At 37.3% G+C, this 23,743-nt stretch overlaps 1 protein-coding gene across 1 annotated transcript; it reads right to left on the minus strand.

The window, feature by feature from the left end:
- Positions 1 to 3,574: 3,574 nt before the first annotated feature.
- On the minus strand, positions 3,575 to 14,687 carry GLYATL3 (glycine-N-acyltransferase like 3). Its single transcript, XM_017661613.2, has 5 exons — positions 14,610 to 14,687; positions 10,625 to 10,732; positions 9,768 to 9,894; positions 6,938 to 7,064; positions 3,575 to 4,001 (listed from the first exon to the last, which is right to left on the minus strand). Exons 1-5 carry the CDS (start codon positions 14,685 to 14,687, stop codon positions 3,575 to 3,577), a joined length of 867 nt encoding a protein of 288 aa, XP_017517102.1.
- Between the last annotated feature and the right edge of the window lie 9,056 nt (positions 14,688 to 23,743).

The raw sequence follows: 23,743 nt of genomic DNA on the forward strand, positions 1-23,743 counted from the left end.
GATGCTTGCAAAACATAAGTCAACACCCATCCAGAGTGTACAAGACAAGTACACATCCCAGGAGTGTGTTACCTGTATTGATTCATTTCATCATCAAAAACTAGCCATGGCTGCACCATGAAGTACTTGCTAATACATATACCAAGGGCTCCCCCATTCCCACTAAAAACCATTAGGCAGCTTTTTACCTATTTGCTTACTTTTTCTTTACCTTCACAATGGAATTTTAAATAGAAGAAACACTTTCTATAACTTTCTTTACATCTCTTTGAACTCACTATCATCATGTACATCTTTTCCATAGTTTTCAAAGCAATCAGAGCTTTCTGGTTTTCTGGAGAGTTCCACTGAATGGTTGTACTATACTGAACCAATGAGTTACTTAAAATACTTAGTGTATTTTTTAATTTTTACAAACAATGCTTTAGAGAACGCCTTCTGTATAAATATATGCATACTTGCTATTACACTAGTAGGATACATTTCGAGAGGTAGAATTACTAGATCAAAGGAATATGCCTTTTTTTGCAGATTCCAGGCTTGTTCTCTGATTGTGGGTATTTCACATTCTAGTGTAACATACATACAGAAAAGTGCATAAATTGTAATGGTATAGCTTGATTAGCTTTCAGAGAGTGAGCACACCTATATAACCCACCCAGGCCAAGAATCAGCATACTACCAGAAACCAGAAGGCACGTTCATACTCTCTTCTGTTTACTATCCTTTTGAAGAAAAACTACTTCCTGACTTCTAAGGTGAAAGACCAGTTTTGCCTAGTTTTGAACTTTGTATGAACAGAATCATACAATGTATATTATTGTTTCTGGCTTCTCCTTGCACACACATTTAAAATATTTGCTAGTGCCATGGGAAATTTTCATTTCTTATGTATTCTTGGCCTCTCAGAGTAATTTCACACCACTGATTGACCATCCTTTGGTCTTGAAAATTTTCTCCTTTCTCTTTTGTGACAGTCGTCTCCTGGTTTTCTTTCTATCTTCTGGCTGCTCCTTCTCCTATTCCAGAGCCTTTCCCTTCACTCAACCTTAAGTCTTCGATGTACTCAAGGTCCAGTCCTAGGCAGTCTCAGACAAAGACATGGCTTCTGTTCCCATCTACATGCCTATGACTTCTCACAATACCCTACAGTCACTAAATCCTGACATCTTTTCCTCTTAAATAGCTTTGGTAATAGTTCACTTCTCACCATTATTGCCAGCAGTAAAATACAAGCTAAACCTGGACCGTCTCTTGTTTTGACTTTTGCAATAGTTTCCCAACTGATTTCCAAACAGATGAATATTTTGGTTAAAATTCTTGAATAGTTTGTACAATACATTAAAGAAGCTCCTAAAATCAGCACTGAGGCCCTATGGGAATCTAGCCCTTCCTTCCTTCTTGAGTTTTCTTTCTCTTCTCCTTGCCTTTCTCTCCTTACTGCAGAAATTGCTCCATACATTCCTTAAAAAGCTCAAAAACATGTCTGACAGTTGAACAATTATATCCAACATGGTTATCTGGAAGATAAAAATTAAAAAGTATGGTAATAGGTGTAATTTGGTTGGAAAAAAATCTCAATTTATCTTCTGCTACTCCTCCTTTTAGAGTAGGGGTGGAGGTAAATTGAGCAAGCAATGAGATAAAGGAATAATTGCCCCTAAAGAATTCCAACCTGCTTAAGACATCAGTTAGCAAAATGACTAATAGTACGGTCTTCAGAATCTGACACACCCAGATTCCAAACATGACTCAGCCACTTAAAACCTGCATTACTGTTGGTAGGTCATAACACTCCTGCGTCAGAATTCTCAGCAGTAGACAATACCTTATCCTTCACAAGGATTACATTATATATACCTACTGTTTGGCACAATCGTCAGCATAAATTTTAAGTAAACATAGTTAAATTTTAAGTAAATGTTAATATTGTTATTAGAAAGAAAATAAGGCTAAAATATTATTGCCATATACCAGACAGGAGTAACTGATGCTTAATGCTAAAGATAATGAGCATCCGTGGGGCAGCAACTAGATCGTATTCTCCAAAGAGCTTTATGGAATCCCGTTACTTGGCGCTCTTCCCTCGGGCCCAGGCACAGGTTTCCAGGTAACCAGTGATTCAGGATGGCCTAAGCACATATTCACTCTTAAGGAGTCTTATTTTTTATTAAAATGATGCTTTCCTTCAGCCAGTTAATTTACTTTTCTCAGTATAAACACCTAAAAATTGGATTTCCCCTTATTTTTGTAGTTGGGGTTTTCATTCTATTGGAATAAAAAAACAGTATTTTCTACATGGCTAAATCCACTTTATCCAGATTAGACAAATCCAACCAGCGTTTGTGTCTGCTTTATTGCAAATGGAGGAACACAGCTTGTGATATCTATCTCTTCCTTATCTTTGAAAGCTATACATACACAAGCAACTGGAACCCAAATCTTAAAAATGCTTCCATGAATAAAAGACAAATGAAAGTATTTGCTTAAGCATTTAAATTTCCTTAACAAAAAATGTACATGGTTTAGTGAAAAAAATAGATCAAAAACAAAATTCCAGCATTCTGGACCAGCACTGATTATCTGAACAGTCTTGAAGAAGTCATTTGCTTTTCCTGGTCCTCAAATTTTTCATATGCAATAAGAATTGAAGTTTATTATCGCATCAAAATTCTATGAATTTATACAAATGCATATAGAAGGTATAAAAGGAATTATATATGTGTTTGTGTGTGTGTGCATGTTTATATGTGTATTTGTAGATGCATTTTAGTTTCTTATGAAAAAGCTAATCACAAACAAGGAGGCTGAATTAGGTGACAGTTAAGATCCAGTCCTATGCTGACTTCATCTGTTTCTAGCATTTAAAATGCCCCTATCTTCATTCTTCCATTCAAGGCAACTGAGCTGTGGGAACTTGTTAGAAAAGTAAATTCTCAGCCCCTGCCCCACACTTACTGAATCAGAGAACGTGCTGCAACTTGCCCTACAGGTGATTCTGGGTGCACTAAAATGTGAGAACCACTGCATTCCAGCATTCCCAGGGAAGAACCATAGGCCAGAGCTGTAGGCAGAAGGGAAAAAGCAAAATATTCTACAGAGAACTTGGGTGGCTGGAAGAGCGTTTAGGTAGACACAGCAACAGCAGGCACTGGGGAGCATTATTTAGGGTTCTGGTGTGTGTGTCTGTGAGAATACAGCAGAAGTAACAGAATACAGTAGCAGCAGTAACAGAGCAGCAGCCACGTGCCCCTATGTTGTCACCTGTCCTCATGCAGTTATTTCTGCTCCTTTGCTAAGAACTGCTGGCTTTAGAACTTCTCCCTGCAGTGGATCCCAAAGGTGCACAGCCTCTGTTCTCAGTCCTAGCTGCCTCTGACCCTTACAGTGATTTACTGTAGAAACCTGAGACAGGGAGGGGTGAGGGTTCTCAGGCTGATCCTGCATGTCTTCTCCAGGCCCTTTTCAACAACCCGAGATTTTCTTGATTCCAGTTTTAATGTTCATCTCATTGGCAGCTAAGGAGTGTGTATAAGTGCAGGAAAAGGAAGAAAATTCCTGGAACGTCAGTGAGCTAGAGGTAAACTTGGCCAGAGAAAGTGGCAGGAGTGAGAATAAGTCTATGAAAACGACAAGGGAGGAACTCAGCGTGGATACTCTTCAGGAGGCTTATAGACGCCGTGTTGTCATCCAAGACATTGCCCTGAGATGGGAATCCCCGGCTTTGCAACTTCCTGGCCAGTGTAAGGGCCACCAGCCGGCTGTAACCTTTCCTGCGATGCTCTGGCAGGGTGTAGCCATGGCACATGGTGGCAAACTGGTCAGTGATAGCCCAAGAGACTGGGTGCCCCTTCTCATCACAGACACACACACTGGGGAAGCAGGAGATGAGGTTGGCGAGGTACCGCAGACACTGCTCATTGCCACCCCGCGACCAAGTCCGATTGAGGAGGTCAGCATCGGCAGTGCTCAGGTAGGCCAGTCGCGGGGGAGAGCTCATTCTAGAGGAAGCAACACAGGAGGAAATAGGAGCTCAGGATCATGTGATTACGAACAACCACTTCTCTTTTTGCACTAATTCAAACTGAGAAACCATCCCAGAGATAGTGCCCAGCAAATCTAAAGATATTTTCAATGAATTAGAATCCATCACTCCTCACTTTACAAGTGTCTTTCAAGGTTTCATTTCTCATAGGACAAAATACCCATTGTATCAAATTTAAGTTTTTCCTCCTAATTTTATGCCAATTTGTTATCCTTCAGTATAGATTAAGGCAAGTGTGGGGAAGTTGGGGTTCCTATGGCCAGGATCCTCACTGAACTTAACCACCTGATGATGTAACTGGCCTGTTGCTAGGCTACCGCTTCCACACCTTTAGGCAGTAAGCTGTTATTGTGCTGTATAGAGTGCTCGGTCCAGTGCTCTGGGCAGACGCAGAGACGCTAGTGCTGGACCTACCGCCGGGAGAACAAGCCGGGTAATAAACCCATTCACCCCAAAGAAACGTTCTACTGTCATTTCTTTGGTCACACTGAATCCATAGCGAACTTGCTGGGGGCTGAAACCCACTGGCAGGACACAAGTATTTCATTTTCTGTAAAACATTTCTCAGACTTGTTTCTGTTAAGTCCTGAGTATTCTGACATCCTCTTGAAACCTTGAAAAAGTCAAGATTTTTGGACCGCTAATCTTCTCCTTGGTTTTAAAAATAAGTTTTAGGATAGAACTTCTATCTTTATGCATCCATGGCTAGAAGAAAAATACCAACTGCTTAACATTCCAGGCATATATAGATGCTCAAGAAACATCGATTCTTTCAAACTTAAAGGGCTAAAATGGCTGGTAAAAGGTGTAAAACACACATGAGATTAAGATAAAGATAGGAATTGGTCCAGTTTCTAAGAACTGAAATGGATTACTTATTTGAAAGACCATGGGACTCGTTTTACTTCAGAACCTGCTTTCATTCTTGTAGTTAGATGTAGTAATAAGACCATCCCCAGCAACTGTTGAGAGACTGGTAATGCCATTCTTGCTATGATATTTTTATCAAGTATAACTTTGTGTTTTCTTTTTGTTAGTGGGTCTGTAGTGATAGCTTATATTTCAGGCATACTGTGGGGTCTGGCACTGGGCCAATCACCTAATAAGCAGGCATACAAGCAATAACTGGTTTAATAGGGTTTTTAATTTAATGTTTGAAAGTGAAATTTAAAACAAAGGCCAAGAAGCCTCAGGCAGAAATGTCCCTGCAAATAAAAACATTGCCAAATCAAGTGTTTCAAGAGTAGTTATACTAGAGACTATGACCTGTATATGAAGTGTAGGGTATTCAAAATAAAGTGTACAAATTTGGGGAATGACCTAGGTGGTTAAAGACAATTGTATAACTTCCTATGCAAAAGGGAGCAATTTAAGTCAAAACCTGATTTTAAAAGTCTTGATTGACTAAGGATAGAGAAAATTTTAAGTAACATTTCAGGAATATGGCAGTAAACAGAAAGTGTGTCAAAAGAAACTTGAGGGATATTAACCGATTACAATGTATGAGCCTTATTTAGATGCTTATTCAAAACAAACTGCTAAAAATAGTATGATGATTTGGGCATGTGACTACTAACTGGTTATTTTATTTTAAGGAAACACTATTAAGAAAATTTTAACGGGTTGTGCAGAAAAGAGATAACACAGCAGGCTTGAGTCTGCTGTCTTTAGGAAAGCCTGCTTGCCCAGTTGGCCCTTGGCTGGTGTTTGGCAATCTGGATTTCTGGAGGGGACCTGCTATTCTCAGAACAGATATGAGGGGCTCACGGGACCTGTTTGCTCAATCAAAGTGGTTTATGCTGAACACTGGCTTTCCTTCTTGGGCATCTAGGAAATTAGTACCTGCTAGGCAGAGAATGCCTCCAGTTAAAATCCTACATTGCTGGGGAAATGAAGTGTGTCTTGTGTGACTCCAGTGGAGAGGACTCTGGGAAGCTTGGGCCTGGTGTCTTCTGGACTTTGCAATGTGCCTTTTCCCTTGGCTGACTTTGCTTTGTATCTTTTCACTGTAATAAACATACTGAGTCCTGTGAGTGCTTCTAGCCAATCACTGAGCTTGTGGTGGGGGGAGTCTTAGAGACCCCTGACAAAGGGAAGAAATTAGCATAGTGCTTTTTTAAATTTAAGAATCCTTATCTTTGGGAGATATACATGAAAATATTTAAGAATAATGGGATAATGTCTGGGATATTTCCTTCAGAATAATCCAGGGGGTGGAAAGTATAGATATGGATATGGATGAAACATTAGCCATGTCTTGATGGGAGGCTCATTATACTAGTCTCTCAACCTCTGTATCTTGCTTGAAAATATTCACAACTGAAAAAAAATAAAAATAAAGGCCAGTTGCTTTATGTGCCTTAAAGTATCCATTCTTCTTTAGGTTTAATTTTGTTTTACTAAGTTCCTTCAAATGATGGAACTATTTTATAGGGTTGTGAAAAGGATTCAAAAAGTAATATATTTAAAACATTTAGTGCCTGATGTACTAGAGCTGCACAGAAGCCCTTATCCCTGAAACATTATGCCCATTTCTCTGAAATAAGAAAAAACAGTAACAACAGCCTTGTGCTCAGACAACAGATGTTACTTAGAATTATTTGTGGGTGAGGATACCAAGAATTGATTTTTCTATGTATACTGTAAAAATACAGGACTCCTGAGTTCATTTATTACTGTGGACAAAGACACTGATTTGATTTTGTAAAAAATTAAGAGCAGTCTAGCACAGCACAAAGGGAAAGAGTAAACATACACAGACATACTCAGACTCAGTGGCTCAAATCCAAGCTACCTAAATATCCCTTAATTATACGAAGAACTCCAGATACTACTAAATGCACTTCCATAGCAGTAAGTCCTATCCCAAATGCAGAAACTCGGTTTACATACAGGAGACTGGTATCTGGCGGAGTTGAAACAGGAGAAAAATGAACAGCCTTGAAGGAAGTTAGCTTTACATCCAACTGCTTTGAGTTGGCAACAGCTTTGGAAGCATCGTACAACTCCCTCTGCAGCCCTGAATATGGAAAGACATAATGAAAAAATGTGGATATTTTATTTGAAAATGCAAAAAAAGGAAATTTGTTGCAGTATTTTTGTACTAAGTATCACCAGTAACACCAGTTTACCACCTTGTATTGTCCTAACTGCTTTGTAGGAATATATGGACTGTTACAGTACTCTCTGATTTCCAAACTTTGTGTGGGATTTTAAAATTCTCACTATGTTGTTTATTATGATCGTGATCATGGACATTCCTGATGGCACTATCCCTTAGGAATTTGGAAATTCTTGTGGGAATTTTAATTTTTCTTTCTCCTCAGACCTATCTTAAACTCTTAAAGGTAAGGGCCATTTCATAGCTCTAGAAGTCTATGATCGACCTTACAGCTACAAGTGTAAAAGAGCTTAGATTCACTTGGCATGGTATTCTCACTTTAAAGTCTCTTTCAGCCTCTGGCCTAAATGCCCATTACAGAAATATTAAAGTATAAACTTCGTGTTGGTGAGGTTTATCCTGAACTTGACTTACTTGGATCCTACTCATAACAGCGATACTGTATTATATATATATATATGCATTTATTTACTCCTTGTTTCCTATAAAGCACTATGCTGGGTGCTGCATCACAGTGGTATGGTCTCTGTTCTGCTAGAGCCTATAGCATGGCAGGTTAGCTTCTTTTTACTTAGAACTGACTTGCTCTGCTTTTCCAAATCCCCTTCATACCTATTGTGTAGATTACCACCTTTAACAAATGATTTTCTCCTTTTTCACAGAAGAAAGGAAGTTCCACTTATTTTTCTGCCTTTGTTCACTCTACCTCTTAGAAGGGGAGTAACTGCTCACTGGGTAAACCAGAACTCAAGACATTTCTTGCACCACAGTTACCAGGGTGCAGGATTCTGAAACTTTCAGGTTAGTGCTCATATGGACAAGCTTTCTCTCATCCGAGCAACTAGGAGGGAGCAAAGGAGGCTGGTCTGTCTGCACAGCCGTGCACTTTTTCATTTCCTGCCCTCTTGTGGCAAACACAAGGAATTTGGCTCCTTTGAGTAGATGAATGGGTTAAACCTGCTTTATTATTGTTTATGGATGGCTCTTAGATTTTGGAAGGCATTCCTGTGCAAAGTGTGCTGCTGCTGTGAACACCCAGCACTGAGGTGGCTCCTCCACCTAAATGCTTGATCTATCCCGGCAGCCCAGCTGGTAGCTCTGACTGGAGCCTGCACTGTAGCAAATGACTGAATGCCTATATGGCAGGAGATAGGCTTGTGGAGTTGTTCATGATTTGGGGATGTTACAGAAACAGCACCTTTTTAGGTGCTCTTCTTAAGAATAGCTAAGTTGCTTTTCAAAAGCTTGTCACTATTCCAAGGAGATTAGTGTTCTCATCACAGAAGCCTGTTGCCAAGAGGCCACATGAGAAGCCACAGATAATGTCAGCACAGACTTTGTGCTAAATGAAGTGACTTTACCACTCCAGCTGGACTAGGCGCTACTAATTCACACTCATCTCCACCAAACCTTTAGGAAGGATGATTGGGTCAATTTAAATGACTATGATTGACTCATGACTATCAGCTCAGACTCTTTGAAAAAAAAATTGCAATTGAATATTCTCTCCATAATAATGGATTCAGGTGACTTGAGGATAATAGGCCTATAGCACCCAAATCCATCCAATTATTGCCATGATTTCCCAAAGAAGTAAGAGATACACTCATTTCACATTCAAGTAATACTGGTGAGAATGTTTTCCTAAATTGGCTAATCAAGTGGTAGAAACACATCTCACTTCTAACCAGCATAATTAGGGTAAATCTGTAAAGGTGAGAGATAGTTTAAAACTTCCTCTATAGGTCTTTTTGAGCATTTGCAAATGGATTTTATACAACATCCTGTGTATTTAGGTTTGAATATGCATTAGTGTTCTTGGTGAACAGAAATTTTTCCTTATGAGAGGGCTTCAGCTGTTTGTGGCTGAAAAAGATCACCAGAGTATGTATTTCTAACATGGGGATCCCTACCTTCCTGTCAAATGATCAAAGAAGTCATTTCATTGGAACACTTACTAACAGTAACTTCATTGCCTGTCTCAATCCCCAATCATTATGAAAAGTGGAAAGAGTAAGTGATACACCGAAGCTGAAATTGTCATCCAAACTGTCAGAAACTCAATCAGTTTCTGTCTTGGTCTAAAGTTCTTCCTCTAGTATTCATGGCCATGAAGTTACCTTCTTAGAATTCGCATATACTCTCTCCTCATAAAATCATTCCAGAATACCCTATGCAGGTCAGTGATTATTTCTTTCCATAACCATTTGCTTCAGAGAGAAGAAAAGTCTTACCTATTGGCTTAGAACTTAAATTAGAGTTCTTTTAAAAGGTTGTGATAGGAGAGAGTTAAGAGTAGTAAGGGAAAATATGCTGTGATACTCACTGAAATTCATGTTACAGTAGTAGTGGGAAAAACGTCACTTAAAGGCAGCTCCACTTAAGTGGCTTCTGCCTACACCAAAGGCCAAGCTTCACTAAGAGTAAAAAATAAGTGTTCTTACAAAACTGTAATCTATAAATTGTAAATATATAGAATATACTGTATTTGTGCATATATGGGATATATATCAGATATGTGAAATATATGTCACATCTATTTGATAGATATGACAAAAAGAAGAAAAAAATGACTGTCTAGTATCTTGCACTTGACCTCACCTTGTATTTGAAAAACTTGATTCCAATTGATAACATCACGTGTTTCCAACAGTCGTTGGTAAGCTCTGACATCTTTGTAGAACACAGCATAGGCGTTAGTATAATGGTCCAGGTTATCTGTCTCAGCCTAGGACAGGAGACATAGTCATAAAAACATAACATATCCTGTAGATAATTCAAACCCTAAATAGATTAGATACAATTAACTGGCATGCCTAGATAATTTCCATTACCAAAATCAACCAACTATAAAAATGGCTAAGTGTAAATGTGGCTAATATACTGTAGGGAGGGAAAGAACAGAAATTTTTGGAAGTTTTGCTTGATTAGTTCTCTGGTATTGGGTACAATTTAAGACATTATTTCATATTTTTCTAGAATTTCACTTATTTATAAAAATAAAAAGGGTACTCAATAGATCCACCTACGAGAATCAAATAGGAGTTTTAAAACTCCTAATGTGGTCAGGGCAGCACATCTTCGATCACTTGAGCCCCTTTGGTTGCAGAGGCAAAATGGGGCAGATGTTTTTTTCAATCTTACATATTTACTTACACAACCAAAGTCACCCATCGGTGATAAGGAATCATCAACCCATTGGAAAAACTAGTATGTACAAATAGGTATGCTTCATGCTTCTAGAGATCGTGAAACACTGAAGAAACACATTATTGAAGACAGACCAGAGGTTTTCCATATGTCTAATACTTCAAAGCCAATTAAATTAGAAATGAATGGTGAAATATGTAGCCTGTTAAGCTAAAGCATATGGCTCTGATGTTTATAATAGCCCCTTTATCTTATCTTTTCTTTCTAGTTGCTGCCAACTCAGTGTTTTTCGCCTTTCAAAACTATACCTCTTTCTGCCGCCGGGTGATAACAGCTTTGAAGTCTGGCCATGAATCCAATACCACTTCCTTTTGAAAGGGATTCCCACGATTTATGTTCATCACTGCTCCATAAACCTGAGCCACAGAACCCAAAGAAATAGCCAATCACATTAATAACTATTTCAATCATATATTCACATTTCACTTATTGTTGTATAGTCATGGCCATGAGCAGGGAAATTATAAATATGCAGACACATATACACACATAAAAACTTCTTTACTGTTATTTCTTTGGTACACATGAAAACTGATTAAGAAATCTATGAATACTTCCTAAAGTTAGTTATTTTTCAATACCACAGCGAGAGCATCAAGTCAAGATGGGTACTTGACATGGGTCAGCAATAAATACTGAGTGAATCAGAATCTAATATATGGATTTAGGGCTCATACACCTTTTAAAAGTTCCATAATTTTGACGTTCAGGTGCTTCTGAAGTATATCATACTGTCTGAAAATAACCTGTGAAATGCACCTCCTTCTTCAACCCTGAATTATAATTAAACATCACTTGAGGTGAAACACCCTTCTCTCCACCAAAAAAAAAAGAAAAAACCCAAACACTCCCCCTGAATTTTGGATTTGATGGGGCAAAATTCTATAAGCATTCCTGTGGGCCATAACTATGTCTCATTCATTATTACAACTATGGAGTTTGACATAGCTGTTCAGATGCTTGTTGACTAAACCTACAGTACTGAAGTAATATTTGAATTCCATTCCATGGCCTTTCACATTTTTTTTTCTCCCATGAGAATCAAAGAGGTTTGTCTTACAAAACAACTTTCATATGTTAAGTGTTTACTTACAGAGAAGAGAAAGTTGTGTGATAATGAGGAAAGCTGAACTATAGACCAATATTCACAATGGTATTTTCATAATCAACAAAAACTGGAAATAATCTCCAGTGTCCATCAACAGTGGAAGAAATAAAGTATGGCATGTTCTTTGGATTACAAAACAGCAACATAATGTTGAGCAAAAGAAGCTACATTCAAAAAAATACTTATTGTATCCGATCGATCCAGTTCACATTATATTCAAAAACAGGCAAAACTAAATCATGGCTTTAGAATCAGGATAGTGATAACTCCTGGGGAGCAGAGGAAGGCAATGATTGGCAAACAGCACTGGACGGTGGGCAGGAGCAGCAGCAGAAGTGATGGTCTTTCTTGATTGCAGTAGAGGTTACTTGCTTTGTGAAAATCTCTTGACCTGCATAATTATGTTATATGTACTCTCTAGTATGTGTTATACTTCAATGAAAAAAATTAAACTATAAGGGCTTTGGAACCTACATTTTACTTCCTTTATCCCTATCTTAATTCAAATCACTCCCCTCAATGCCTAGAATATTTTCCAACTCTGTTCTGTCTTACCGAGTTTGGGACCTCACTCAAATCTCATAAAATACATCTTCACAAATTTAGTATAGCTCATACTGATGTGCAACATGGATCACACTCAGTGAAAACCCAAGGACTAAAATAACCTGGGATGGCCATGCTTGTTCTGTTCTCATTAAAATCTGGGCTGCTGATCTTACATATACAAAGTAATCAGTTCATTAAGATGGTTTCATATAAGGAAGCCATGCATCCTTATTCAAGAATGGAGCTTAAATATTTGGAAAGTTCAGAAGGTTAAAAGGAAAAAACTCTTTCCAGTATTTAGATTTTGAAAGGAAAAAAAAAACTTGTTTATGAAAGACTGGAACCAACTGAAGGATTTGGCTTTGGTTGAAAACAACTCTTCCAATAGCTATTTATTTAAAAGGTGACTGTTGAGAGATGAAAAGTGGCTAAGTGGCTAAGTAAAGATGCTGGGAGAATGAGCACTAGAACTTGTGAAGGAAATTTGGAGAGCTATTGAATCACTTAAACACTAAGGTAAGATTATAAAATACATAGCCATAAGCTATGAAGACTGGAGAAAGGGTGAGCAACAAAATAATTTTTTATCTTTTTTTATTTTCTAAAGGGCATACTGTAACTGACAGGGTATTTTGAAAGTCTGGTCAAAGAACGAAAGCCAGGTATTACATAACAGTGCAGTAATTGAAGTAGGAGAAAGAGATCCAAGGATAAAGAGACTCAGTGTTTGGAAAATGAGAACTTTTCAGTACCAAGGTGTGCAGCCACTAAAGAAAAGATTATACAAGGAAGGCATCAATTTGTGCCTACGTGTTTTATTCCCTTAACTCTTACTTCAAATGGTGGTGTGAGATGCAAACATTTCAAAAGAACACTCAGTTTTGAATCTGATAGACTGGATTTAAATCTGAAGAGATGGGGCAGTTACTTGTAATATCATCTGTAGAATTATGAATATCTGCCTATTCAGAGGTATTAACATTACAGAGGGATTATATGACAGAGGTGTTAATATTAGTTTTTTTGAAGTTCAAATGAGATAGTGTGGAAGATAGGTTTAAAAATTATGCATACTATTCAGATCAAGTCAACCAATCTGAATTCAGAAGTCTTTAAAATAATATTTGAACAGCTGGGGATTAATTAGTAATTACCGTATAAAGCTTGCAGTGACAAATCAGTAACAGTTATTTGATCAAACATTATTATGGTCAAAGCTCCATGCCAAGCACTGTGGGAGGAGTAAAAAAAAAAAAATTCAACATCTACACTTGTGCCTCTGGTAGCTAAGTTCCTGTGGGAAAAGCAACAGATACAAAATCAAAGGAACTGAGATTTAATAAATCTGATTCCTTACTGGCTGTTACCTTCTTTGAACTTCAGTTTATTCCATTTATTATAAACTAGACTAATAAACATCTTACAAAGTTGTTGGATGGATAAAAAAATGAGATTCTCTGCATGCTAAAGTACTATCCAAATGTACTATTTAAATCTAGGGGCCCATCATTTGTCTTGATGATTATAACATCTTTTATGACCCTGTGAAGACTGGTGAACCCTTTTTAGTTCTCTCTGTGAAAGAGTAGGTCAAACATGTTGCCAAAGCAAAGCAGCCTACTGCCCCATTCCATTTATTCACCTCATCGTCAGCACTCAAAATGGGAAAATTTGGGTTGGACTGTCCGTTGGTATTGTCTTAGCCATATGATACCAAATTATCATTCAGGTTTTCCCTACCACTTATAATTTAAGCACAGTCAATAAGGCAAGATGACTGGATTTAATCAACTCAGTATAATACAACAGAGGTCTTTCTCTAGATCATTTTTTCCCCAAATTTTATTCTAAATATGGATTATCCAGGGCATGTGTTAAAAATACAGGTCCCTGGTCTCTATCTTCAGAAATTATGTTCCATTATACATCTTCTGGGTTGTTAGCATGCCAATCATATTTGAAAACCATTGTTGTAGGGCTATTTCTTTGGTCAAGAAACTCAGCCCTCAAAGATAATTTCATTGCATTCTGTATTTTTTTCCCAAGTGCTTAACATATTTCTAATATTTTATTTATTTGTAATCTTTGATGAATGCCATCTTCCACAGTAGCTGACTTTCAGACGATTTCAACAGATAGAGGTTTGATGACCAACAAAGCTACTGAAAAAACTTCCAGAAAAAAAAGATCTTCAAGTAAACAGAAAAAAAATTATAACTACCCCCTACATTTCAGTTCCATTGCATACCTACGTTATGTTATTAGGGGCAATGCCACCCAATCCATACCCTTCACCCATTTAAAAAATTTTAGAACTTAAATTTTGCCTTAGAAATAACCTAGCCCAGCATTACCTGAATTTTCCATCTGAGTTACTGCCAAAAATATAATTACCTGTGCAGTGTCCACCACCCACTGAATCAGTCTCTAGCAGGAGGGAACGGGGAAGCTATATGTTCAACAAGTGCTCCCAGAGACTCTTATCATCAGAACAATTTGGGAGACAGCCACTAGCCTGATGTTATCTCACAGATTAATAAAATAAAGAAGAAATAAAACTCTTAAATTTATAGTACCTTGAGTGATTCAGGAAAGTGACACTTCAACATTTTTTCCAGCGTCAGTAACTTGGTAGAACAGTTTAGCACCAACATCTTCTCCAGAGCGCTAGTAATTCCACACCTAATTAAAAACTTGAAGGTACACATTTAATTTTTGCCTGTTAACATTTGAATCTATTGAGGAACATCCTTGAAGTCCTGTTTTCACTGGGTGTAATGCCAGTGCTCCCTCTGAAGAGGGAAGAAGGACAAGAGAGACACGGGCATGGGTAAATCAGAGAACACACGGCAATGGAGAGTGCTCACGACCTAATCCCAGAAAGATGTGAGATCTATACTGGGTTAAGTTTTCCTGTTACACATGTTCATTGTATCGCATTTTTTCAGGACATGGAAACAATTGTCAGTTTACATTTACCTGTGTTTTCTTTACGTCTGTCTCAAGTAGCCTGTGAGCTGCATGAAGTAAGGGCCATGTCTGCTTTATGCTCCACTGTGTCTCCAGTGCCTACCTGGCCTGGCATATAGTGACGGGCATCCCACATAGTTGTTGAATGGATGATATGAAGCTTGAGTAAGAGTCTTAGGGTTAAGTAGGGAAACTTCTTTTTCACAATGTGGGGTGAAGACCAGACAAAGACTGGAGGTGGGGGTCAGATGTCAGGTGCTTATGAGGAACAACTTGCAGAGAAACACCTAGACTGAAGATGAAGTGTCAGATGTGAGCAAAGGCTGAGGCTCATTTCCACCAGATAAAATTAAGGAGTGAAGAGTATGAACTTCAGCCACTCTTATGGAATTATATATTTTAGATTTTGGGGCTCCATCTCTGCTGCTTTATGTTTCCAAGAAAATTTTTTCCCTGGCATTCCAGTCACATCTTGACTGAATTAAAGAAAAACAAATATTGTTTTATATTCTGTGTAGTAGATCTTATCCAGTTACTCTTAGCAGTCAGGAACTAGGATGGCAAAGATAATCAGCTAGACTTGAAAACCTGGTGCTTCTGGGATTGTGAGAGATTGTTCCTTTATAACACATTTTCCAGACCAAGAAAGCTACTTGATATCCCCATGTGGCACCTCTGTGTTGCTATAAGATACTCAGAGTGTTTGACTGTGATTTAGTTAAAATCCACTGTAAAACTCTACCATATAGCTTGTGTGAGTCTGAACTTCTAGGAAACACATTTCTAATGATCAAGCTCTGGGGGCTCCAGGTCAATGAGTGGCAAACCTGAAATGTTTGTATTTTCTACAGGAGACAGAAGAGACGCTAAGGGCCAGCATCAGAAAATCAGGTTTCTGGACCCTATTATACTCATAGTCCAGGCCATTATTAGAAACTTTGAAAATTTCAAGTTTCCAGAGATCGGGTTGAGAAAAGAAAGGAGAAAAGTAGCCATCATCTCTTCACCCGGATATCTGCTTGACTTTTCACTATTTCACGTTGTCTCAATTAAATTTTAAGTTCTTAGTAGACCCTCATGTAGAGTACATTCATTTATTCTAATTCAAAATCTTTCAAGAGAAAATAAAATGAAACTACTCCAAAGGGAAGCTGATCACGTATCTCTTATCAGCATGGATGCCTAGAGATCTTTTGATGTCCTAACACATAGCAAAGCAGCCAGTGAAACTAGCAGAAATTCTAAGTACTCGTTGATGTCTTGGTTATGTATTGCCTGATTTCTTCCCAAAAGGGCCTAAAACCACTTATAAACATGGGTAAAATATTTGAAGAAAAATTAGTTTAAATCAAAATTCAGGCAAGGGGATAAACAGAGGTGCAGAAGTAATATGGAGACACACGTGAGGTCAGCAAGTAAACATATGCCATATAGATGGTCCTACAAATAGACTTGATCCTTCCTGTTTGTGGATTCCATATTTGTGAAATCACCTACTTGCTAAAATTTATTTGTCACTTCCCCAAACAATACTGACAGTGCTTCTGTAGTCATTTGTGGATATATGCACAGCGGTGGAAAATTTGAGTCTCCCGTTGCTTACGGGTTTGGGTGAAGTCACAGAAGCTATTTCTTGTTCCAGCTCTTGTACTATAAGGAACTCTCTACATGGTCTTTTCATCGCCATGGTCTTTTGCATGTTTTACTTTTTGGTGACTTCATTGTTTAAAATGGCTCCAAGTACAGTGCTTAAGTGCTGTTTATTGTTCTTATGTGCAAAAAGGTTATAGGGTGCCTTATGAAGAAAACACGTGTGTTACTGATAAGCCTCCTTAAGGCATGAGTATAATGCTCTTGACTGCCTTCAGTGATAATAAATCAACGATATATATTAAATAATGTGTCTCTAAACAGAAATACACATAAAACAAGGTAATGTGTTGATCTGCTGATGAACATGTGACCAGAAGCTTGCAGAAACCTAACTCTTATTTTCCCCAGGAGCATAGTTCAGAATTGGCTAAGACGGTGTTCACTAGGACTTATTTAAACATAACTACTGGGAACAAGGAGAATCAACTGTACTTGGAGGAGCTGAGTCCATTTTGTAATCTAAGCTTTCTATCAACTAACACGAAGAGAAACAGACATGATTAGTTACATGATGCGCTTTGTCCAAAAAATTATCCTCAAGATTTTTATAATAGATTTTGCTTGACTTGTCACATACCATCTCTAATGAAGTCTAGTTCTCTAGCTTTTAAATAACCAAAACCCTTCTTCACTTGGCTTCAATATACTCTAGACTAAAAAGCTCTCTCAACTTACAAACAAATTACTCAGGATGACAAAAACTGGTGAAATTAAAATCAGAGACATTTCTCCCATGGGTTCATACAGAGAGGACACTATAATTAATGAACAACATAGGGCAATATCCTTTCATTAAACAGTGATGAATTTCATAAAGATCATAAAGATGTATTTCTTTTATGAAATACAAAAATATTTTTTAAACGCCACAAAATAGAATGCAGAAATTCTCACAGGTACAGAAAATCTTTTTCACATTTTTGAATTATATTAGGAAGTCATAATGACAATGATCAACTCTCAACAACAGACTCACTAACTAAAAGTCTTTGTTAAGGAAAATAATTATCTAAGTTTTAGGAACTGAAGTTTCTTTGGGGCATTTAAGTGGCCATCAGTACATGGCAAATACCTGAAATATTTTATTAATATGTATCAGATAATGAAAATATGACACTCTCTGAGGACAATGTTAATTCTTTAAATAAAACATTAGAAAATCTCTGTTTTTACAGTGTGATATACCATTTACAATACAATGGTGGATGTTTATTAATAAGAACTTATTTTAAAGCACTTGCAGTCCAGTGTTAGTGATTAATTTTTAGGTAAGCTTTCTATTTAGAGAGATTCCTCTTATCTGTTTCACTAGTTATGCCCATATCTTAATGCAAAGAGTTTTATATTTCATAATGCTTATTTTCTCTTTATCAGTTAAGAGGAAAAAAAAACACCGCAAAAACAAATAGAACTCTAAGCCTAATTATAATTTATTCTTCCCACATAATGTTGAATTTCATCTCTCCTCTTTCTATTTCTCCCATGTCTTCTCGATCAATAACCAATGGTTTGAAATTTATTATTTTAACGAAAGAATGCTTACCTGCTATTGGGAGTTCAGTCTGAAATTGAGGTCTTTAAACTGTGTCTCAGTGCAGCAGCTCTTTCTCCCTAAATGGTGAGTTTAATTCTTCAAGCCTACTTCCCTAATTAGTCCTTAGTGGAAAGAGGAGGGAGAGCGAAGTGTCCACACCTGTAGAAAGGGAGGAGTTTATGAGGTCACGTGAAAAATCATCAGACATACAAGTATTTTCACCCCATTTCTTCCTTTCTACAACATTTAATCTTATGGGGTAAAAGCCAATGAATACTAACTGTGGTCATTCTCTAGGCATAAAACCTACCCGTCATGATCCCATGGAAAGGAATAAGAAGGAATAGGACCCAGGCAAATGGGGTACAGTAAGAAAATAAGATAGAGGTACTGACCCCTTTTATATTTTTATTGATTCTGAAGAAAATGATTTTGCTGCCCTAAATTTCCAAGGCTGAAAAGAGTAACCTCTAAAGGGGGGTACTTGTGGAATTGAGAGTATTTTTGAGTTTTAATTCTCTTACCCTATTCTTTTAAATGAGAAGTCATTCAGACTTTAACTCACTTCCTTCAAATGGCTGCAGTTTCAAGCACCATATAAGCACTTACATGGGCTTCTCAGCACACAGTACAATACCTGAGCCTTGGGATAATAAACAGTACGAACGTCTCAAAGGCATATGGTGAGTGCTTCAGTTTGAAGGCGGTCACATGGGAGGATACTGTTTACCATCTTTAGGTCTCATAACGTCAGGACCAAATGAAGGGTAAGTTAGGGCATTCTTTACTTGATGCTGGTTTAAGTAATACAATGGGTAGCTGGTAGTTGAAAGTGACTGGAGAAATTGTATTAGATAACAATTACTGTATGTCAAAGTGTTCTTGATCATAGTATAATGACATTTTTAAAAAAAGTGTTACTAAGGGCCCCACATAACCTGTGCATAGCCCTAAGGATCTTATACAAATCTAGTCTTTTCTAATATTATGTGAGGAAATCTATTTTAAAAAATGAACAGCAGCTGTTATTTCTAAAACAGAAACTGTTTTAAGTAGGAGGTACAATATCAGAAAACCCTTAAAAAGTAAGGGGTCAAGTTATTTATGGACTCTGAGAGCCATATGAATGTCTTCCCAGACTTAAACTACATCCTGTTCCCAAGAGCATCTGAAACTGAAAAATCTACCTTTTTTTCAAAGTTCTTTGCACTTTATAATACATCAGAAATAATTAGAATAATTCGTTGCTTTTTGTCATAAGGAAAAATGCCAAAAAGGCAGAGCATATTACTTTTCCAGGAAAATTGCATTGGTTAAAGGTAATTAAATTTAAAATACGCCCATCAAGCCAAGCTGAACTGTAAACTCTGAGATTAGAAGGAAAAAGAAAAAGAAGGGGGGAAAAGAGGTTATTAATGTAAGATCAACTTAGAGATTTTCTTCTATAAAACCAAGCAAATCTCTAATCCATAGTCTCATTATTCCTAGAAAAACAGATGGATTTTTTCATTGTTGGATTTACTCAACTTCACCAGCCCCTTCTATTTGTAGTTCATCAGCAAATTACTAAGAAGTCAAAATTACCAATTTGTTTTCACTTCCTTACTTCAATCACTATGTGACTGATGTTAAGACAGTTACTTGGCCTCTTTGTGCCTCATATCACTGCAGGATGGGGATAACTGTGACTGTCATGAGGCTTCATCCTCATAGTGTTATTAAGATTAAACATCGGTATAAACACATGTATACATGTAATGGGCTAGGAATAGTGCCTGGCACATAGCACACATCGATAGATGTCAGCCATTTTTATAATTATTATTGTTATATAGTTCTGTTGTCCCACCTGGAAACCCACATTAACTTCCTCCTTATGGGTGGAAATGGGATGAAATGGGCTAAAGCACATTTGTTTCTATTAGTTAAAAATGAACAATTTTTATTTTTAAAAAAATACTCTATAGTTTTATTGAATTTGCAAGATGTCCCTTCATCTTCCTCTTTGCACAGTTTTGACAACCATAACCAATCTTTGCTTATGGTTGCTGTAGCAACTTCATAGCTTTGTAGAGGTCACTTTAATGAGGAGAACAAACATCTAGGCTATAGCAAGTGGTTCTATAGTGGTTTAGTAGCAAAGAAATACATTCAATGGCAGTGTTAACAAGAAAAGCTAGTTAGAACACAAAAAGGGCTCAGTCACTTTATACAAGATAGAGCCCAAATGGGAAATTTGAATCTCTGCTTGTGCTTTCTTCATTCCTCTGTCAAAGCTGAGTATTTCTTGACAATGAATGAAACATGAGAGGATTTAGATTTATGTTTAGAGACTAAGCCACCTGGCCGATCCAAATACTAATTTTGACAGGTGCACCTGCATTTATTTTTGGTAGAGAATGCCAGGAAATTCTATCCAACCAAATAAAAGAAAGCAAATCCCTCCAGTGGAGGTGTCTCCTATTTAAATAAAACCTGTTTGTTAAAACATACGACCTACTGAGAGTGAGAGTTTGGGAAAATGGAAGGCTCATATAAAACAAGAATCTTAAATGATTGACAGTTCACTGATTCTGCAATTTATCTGTGCAGGTTGTTTCCTCCTCCTCACCCCCAATCACACTGATTTTATCTTCTTTCCTTTAGCAGCGTTACTGGATTCCATTTTCCTGTATGTTCATCAGCTTTCCCTTTTTCAATATGATAGATGAAAACATTGTTCTAATTTGCACTTAAGTGATTATTATAAGGTTGAACATCTTTCAAACACTTAACCATTTATGTATCTTTCTTTGAAAATTGCCCATTTTCCTAGTACTTAAACTGTTACTGATATTTTAGAACTCTTAATTGAAAAAGCATATTTTTTGTTTTGTGTATGTTTTATATTTGTATGGATCTGTGCTATCTTTGGCTTGATTTTGGGGTTAAAATCTTATTTTTAAAAAGTTCAAAGTTTAATGATTTTTTTTTTCCGGCATGGTCTTATCTATATGTGCATAAGGCTTTTGCTTCTCTAAAATTAGCTATTTATACTTTGTATTTATATTTAACTTCACTGGCAGTCTATTTTGGCATGAAGTAGGAATATTAACTACTGCCCCTCCACCCCCATTTCTGGTGTGGTTAGTTTTCTCAAGACCATTTACTGAATATTTTTTCTACATTTTATGTGAAATGCTATTATTATCATAGGCTACATTTTTACACTCTATTATCATCTATCCCAAAATACATATCTTTTAGAATTTCAAGTTTTTGGCACTGGCGCTTCTCAGTCACTGGAAAGATGTATCATAGTTGACATAGGAAGTGCATGTGAAAAGTTAGATGGGTGAGCGAACTACATAGGAGATGGCCATCTAAATGACTGGGACCATGTGCAGCTGAATGTAATTTTGGACCTGTGATTAACTCTTAAATTCTTCACAAAGAGGACACTAAAACTCCAAAATCCAACCTTTGAAGACAATACTGTGTATGTTTTGGATTGCCTACCTTCCAGAAGATACTATGTATCTCAAAACTAGATCAGATACTTTTCAGTTACAAGAGGGTTAGTATGACCTGTTCATGCATGGTGAAGAACTATCACTCAGCAATAATGGTAAGTAAAAATCCCAGTTGACATTCAATAATCTGTTAAAACAGTTGTTGAAGGAGCAGACATTAAATGTAACTCCTCCCTCCCCACCAGAGGTTTTATAAATGGCATGATTAATGATAAAACTCAGTGAGTTGGGGCTCTGTTAACCACTCTAGAAACATGGAGCTTTAAGTCTCAAGGGAAGGATTTTTCAATTTTAAGACATTTTGTGGTATCTTTCACTTTTAGTTACTTTGCCTGGCCATGTAGCAGGCAGTTCAAAACACATAAAAAGTGTTATCTTTAAATACTGCACTACAGGTATCCTTCCCACTTATTTTAGAACTGGAAGTTTATATCTTTTGACCACCTTCACTCATGTAATTAATTTTCCTTCCTTGAGCACTTTTTTTTCTTTTTATTAAAGTATCATTGATATACAATCTTATGAACATTTCACATTAGCAACATTGTGGTCACTACATTCATCCATATGATTGAGTCCTCCCCACATACCCCACCACAGTCACTGTCCATCAGTGTAGCAAGATACCACAATCACTACTTGTCTTCTCTGTGCTACCCTGTCTTCCCCGTGACCCACCCACATGTGCCAATCATAATGCTCCTCAATCCCCTTCTCCCTCCCTCCCCCACCCCTCCCCTTTGGTAACTGCTAGTCCCTTCTTGGAGTCTGAGTCTGCTGATTTGTTCCTTCAGTTTTGCTTTGTTTATACTCCACAGATGAGTGAAATCATTTGGTACTTGTCTTTCTCCCTTGAACACTTTCTTTTGCTCCAAAATCCATTAATATCCTCATCCTCCTTGACCATTATTCCCTTAGAATAGGGAATTTGACCCTTTTATTGAGCTGTCTAGGGTTCTCCATGATGTGTGGTCTCCCTCACTGCAAAGATCATTAAATTGAACTTGCTTAACTAAAGCTGTGTTCCTGATGGTCTCCCTCCTTGGGAGTTATTAACAGAATTATAGCACCTTCTAAATTAACTGACAAAATATTCTAGGTTAGAAAGGAAAATAATTAGTTATTTTACAAACAGATAAAAGTAACTGAGACATTAATACTGTAGTTGGTTATAAATGATTTTTAATATATTTCAATAACTTATTCACATGTACATGCTTGTTATCACAATGAGGAAAAATTTATAGAAAGAGGGTTTTTTTTTATTTCTTTAGAATTTTTTTAAATTTTGGTATCATTAATCTACAATTACATGAAGGACATTGTTTACTAGGCTTCCCCCTTCACCAAGTCCCCCCCACATCCCCGTGCACAGTCACTGTCCATCAACATAGTAAGATGCTGTAAAATCACTACTTGTCACCAAGTTCACAGTCACTGTCCTTCAACATAGTAAGATGCTATAGAATCACTACTTGTCACCAAGTTCACAGTCACTGCCTTCAACATAGTAAGATGCTGTAAAATCACTACTTGTCACCAAGTTCAGTCACTGTCCTTCAACATAGTAAGATGCTGTAAAATCACTACTTGTCTTCTCTGTGTTGCACAGCCCTCCCCGTGCTCCCCAACACTATACATGCTAATCGTAATGCCCCCTTTCTTTTCTTCCCACCCTTATCCCTCCCTTCCCACCCATCCTCCCCAGTCCCTTTCCCTTTGGTAACTATTAGTCCATTCTTGGGTTCTGTGCTTCTGCTTGTTTTGTTCCTTCAGTTTTCTTTTGTTCTTATACTCCACATATGAGTGAAATCATTTGGTACTTGTCTTTCTCCGCCTGGCTTATTTCACTGAGTATAATACCCTCTAGCTCCATCCATGTTGTTGGGAATCATAGGATTTGTTTTTTTCTTATGGCTGAGTAATATTCCATTGTGTATATGTACCACATCTTCTCTATCCATTCATCTACTGATGGACATTTAGGTTGCTTCCATATTTTGGCTATTGTAAATAATGCAGCAATAAACATAGGGGTGCA

The sequence above is a fragment of the Manis javanica genome, chromosome 16 (genome assembly GCF_040802235.1).
Source record: "Manis javanica isolate MJ-LG chromosome 16, MJ_LKY, whole genome shotgun sequence".
Lineage (NCBI taxonomy): Eukaryota > Metazoa > Chordata > Mammalia > Pholidota > Manidae > Manis > Manis javanica.

What these genes read in the sequence shown, in the direction of transcription:
- GLYATL3 (XM_017661613.2), bottom strand. Translation starts at nt 14,687, where the DNA reads ATGTTGGTGCTAAACTGTTCTACCAAGTTACTGACGCTGGAAAAAATG. An exon ending in TCAAGTTTTTCAAATACAAG is followed by an intron (nt 7,065 to 9,767) that starts GTGAGGTCAAGT and finishes TTCCATATTCAG; the next exon opens with GGCTGCAGAGGGAGTTGTAC. An exon ending in CCGCCAGATACCAGTCTCCT is followed by an intron (nt 4,002 to 6,937) that starts GTATGTAAACCG and finishes TGCTTCCTCTAG; the next exon opens with AATGAGCTCTCCCCCGCGAC.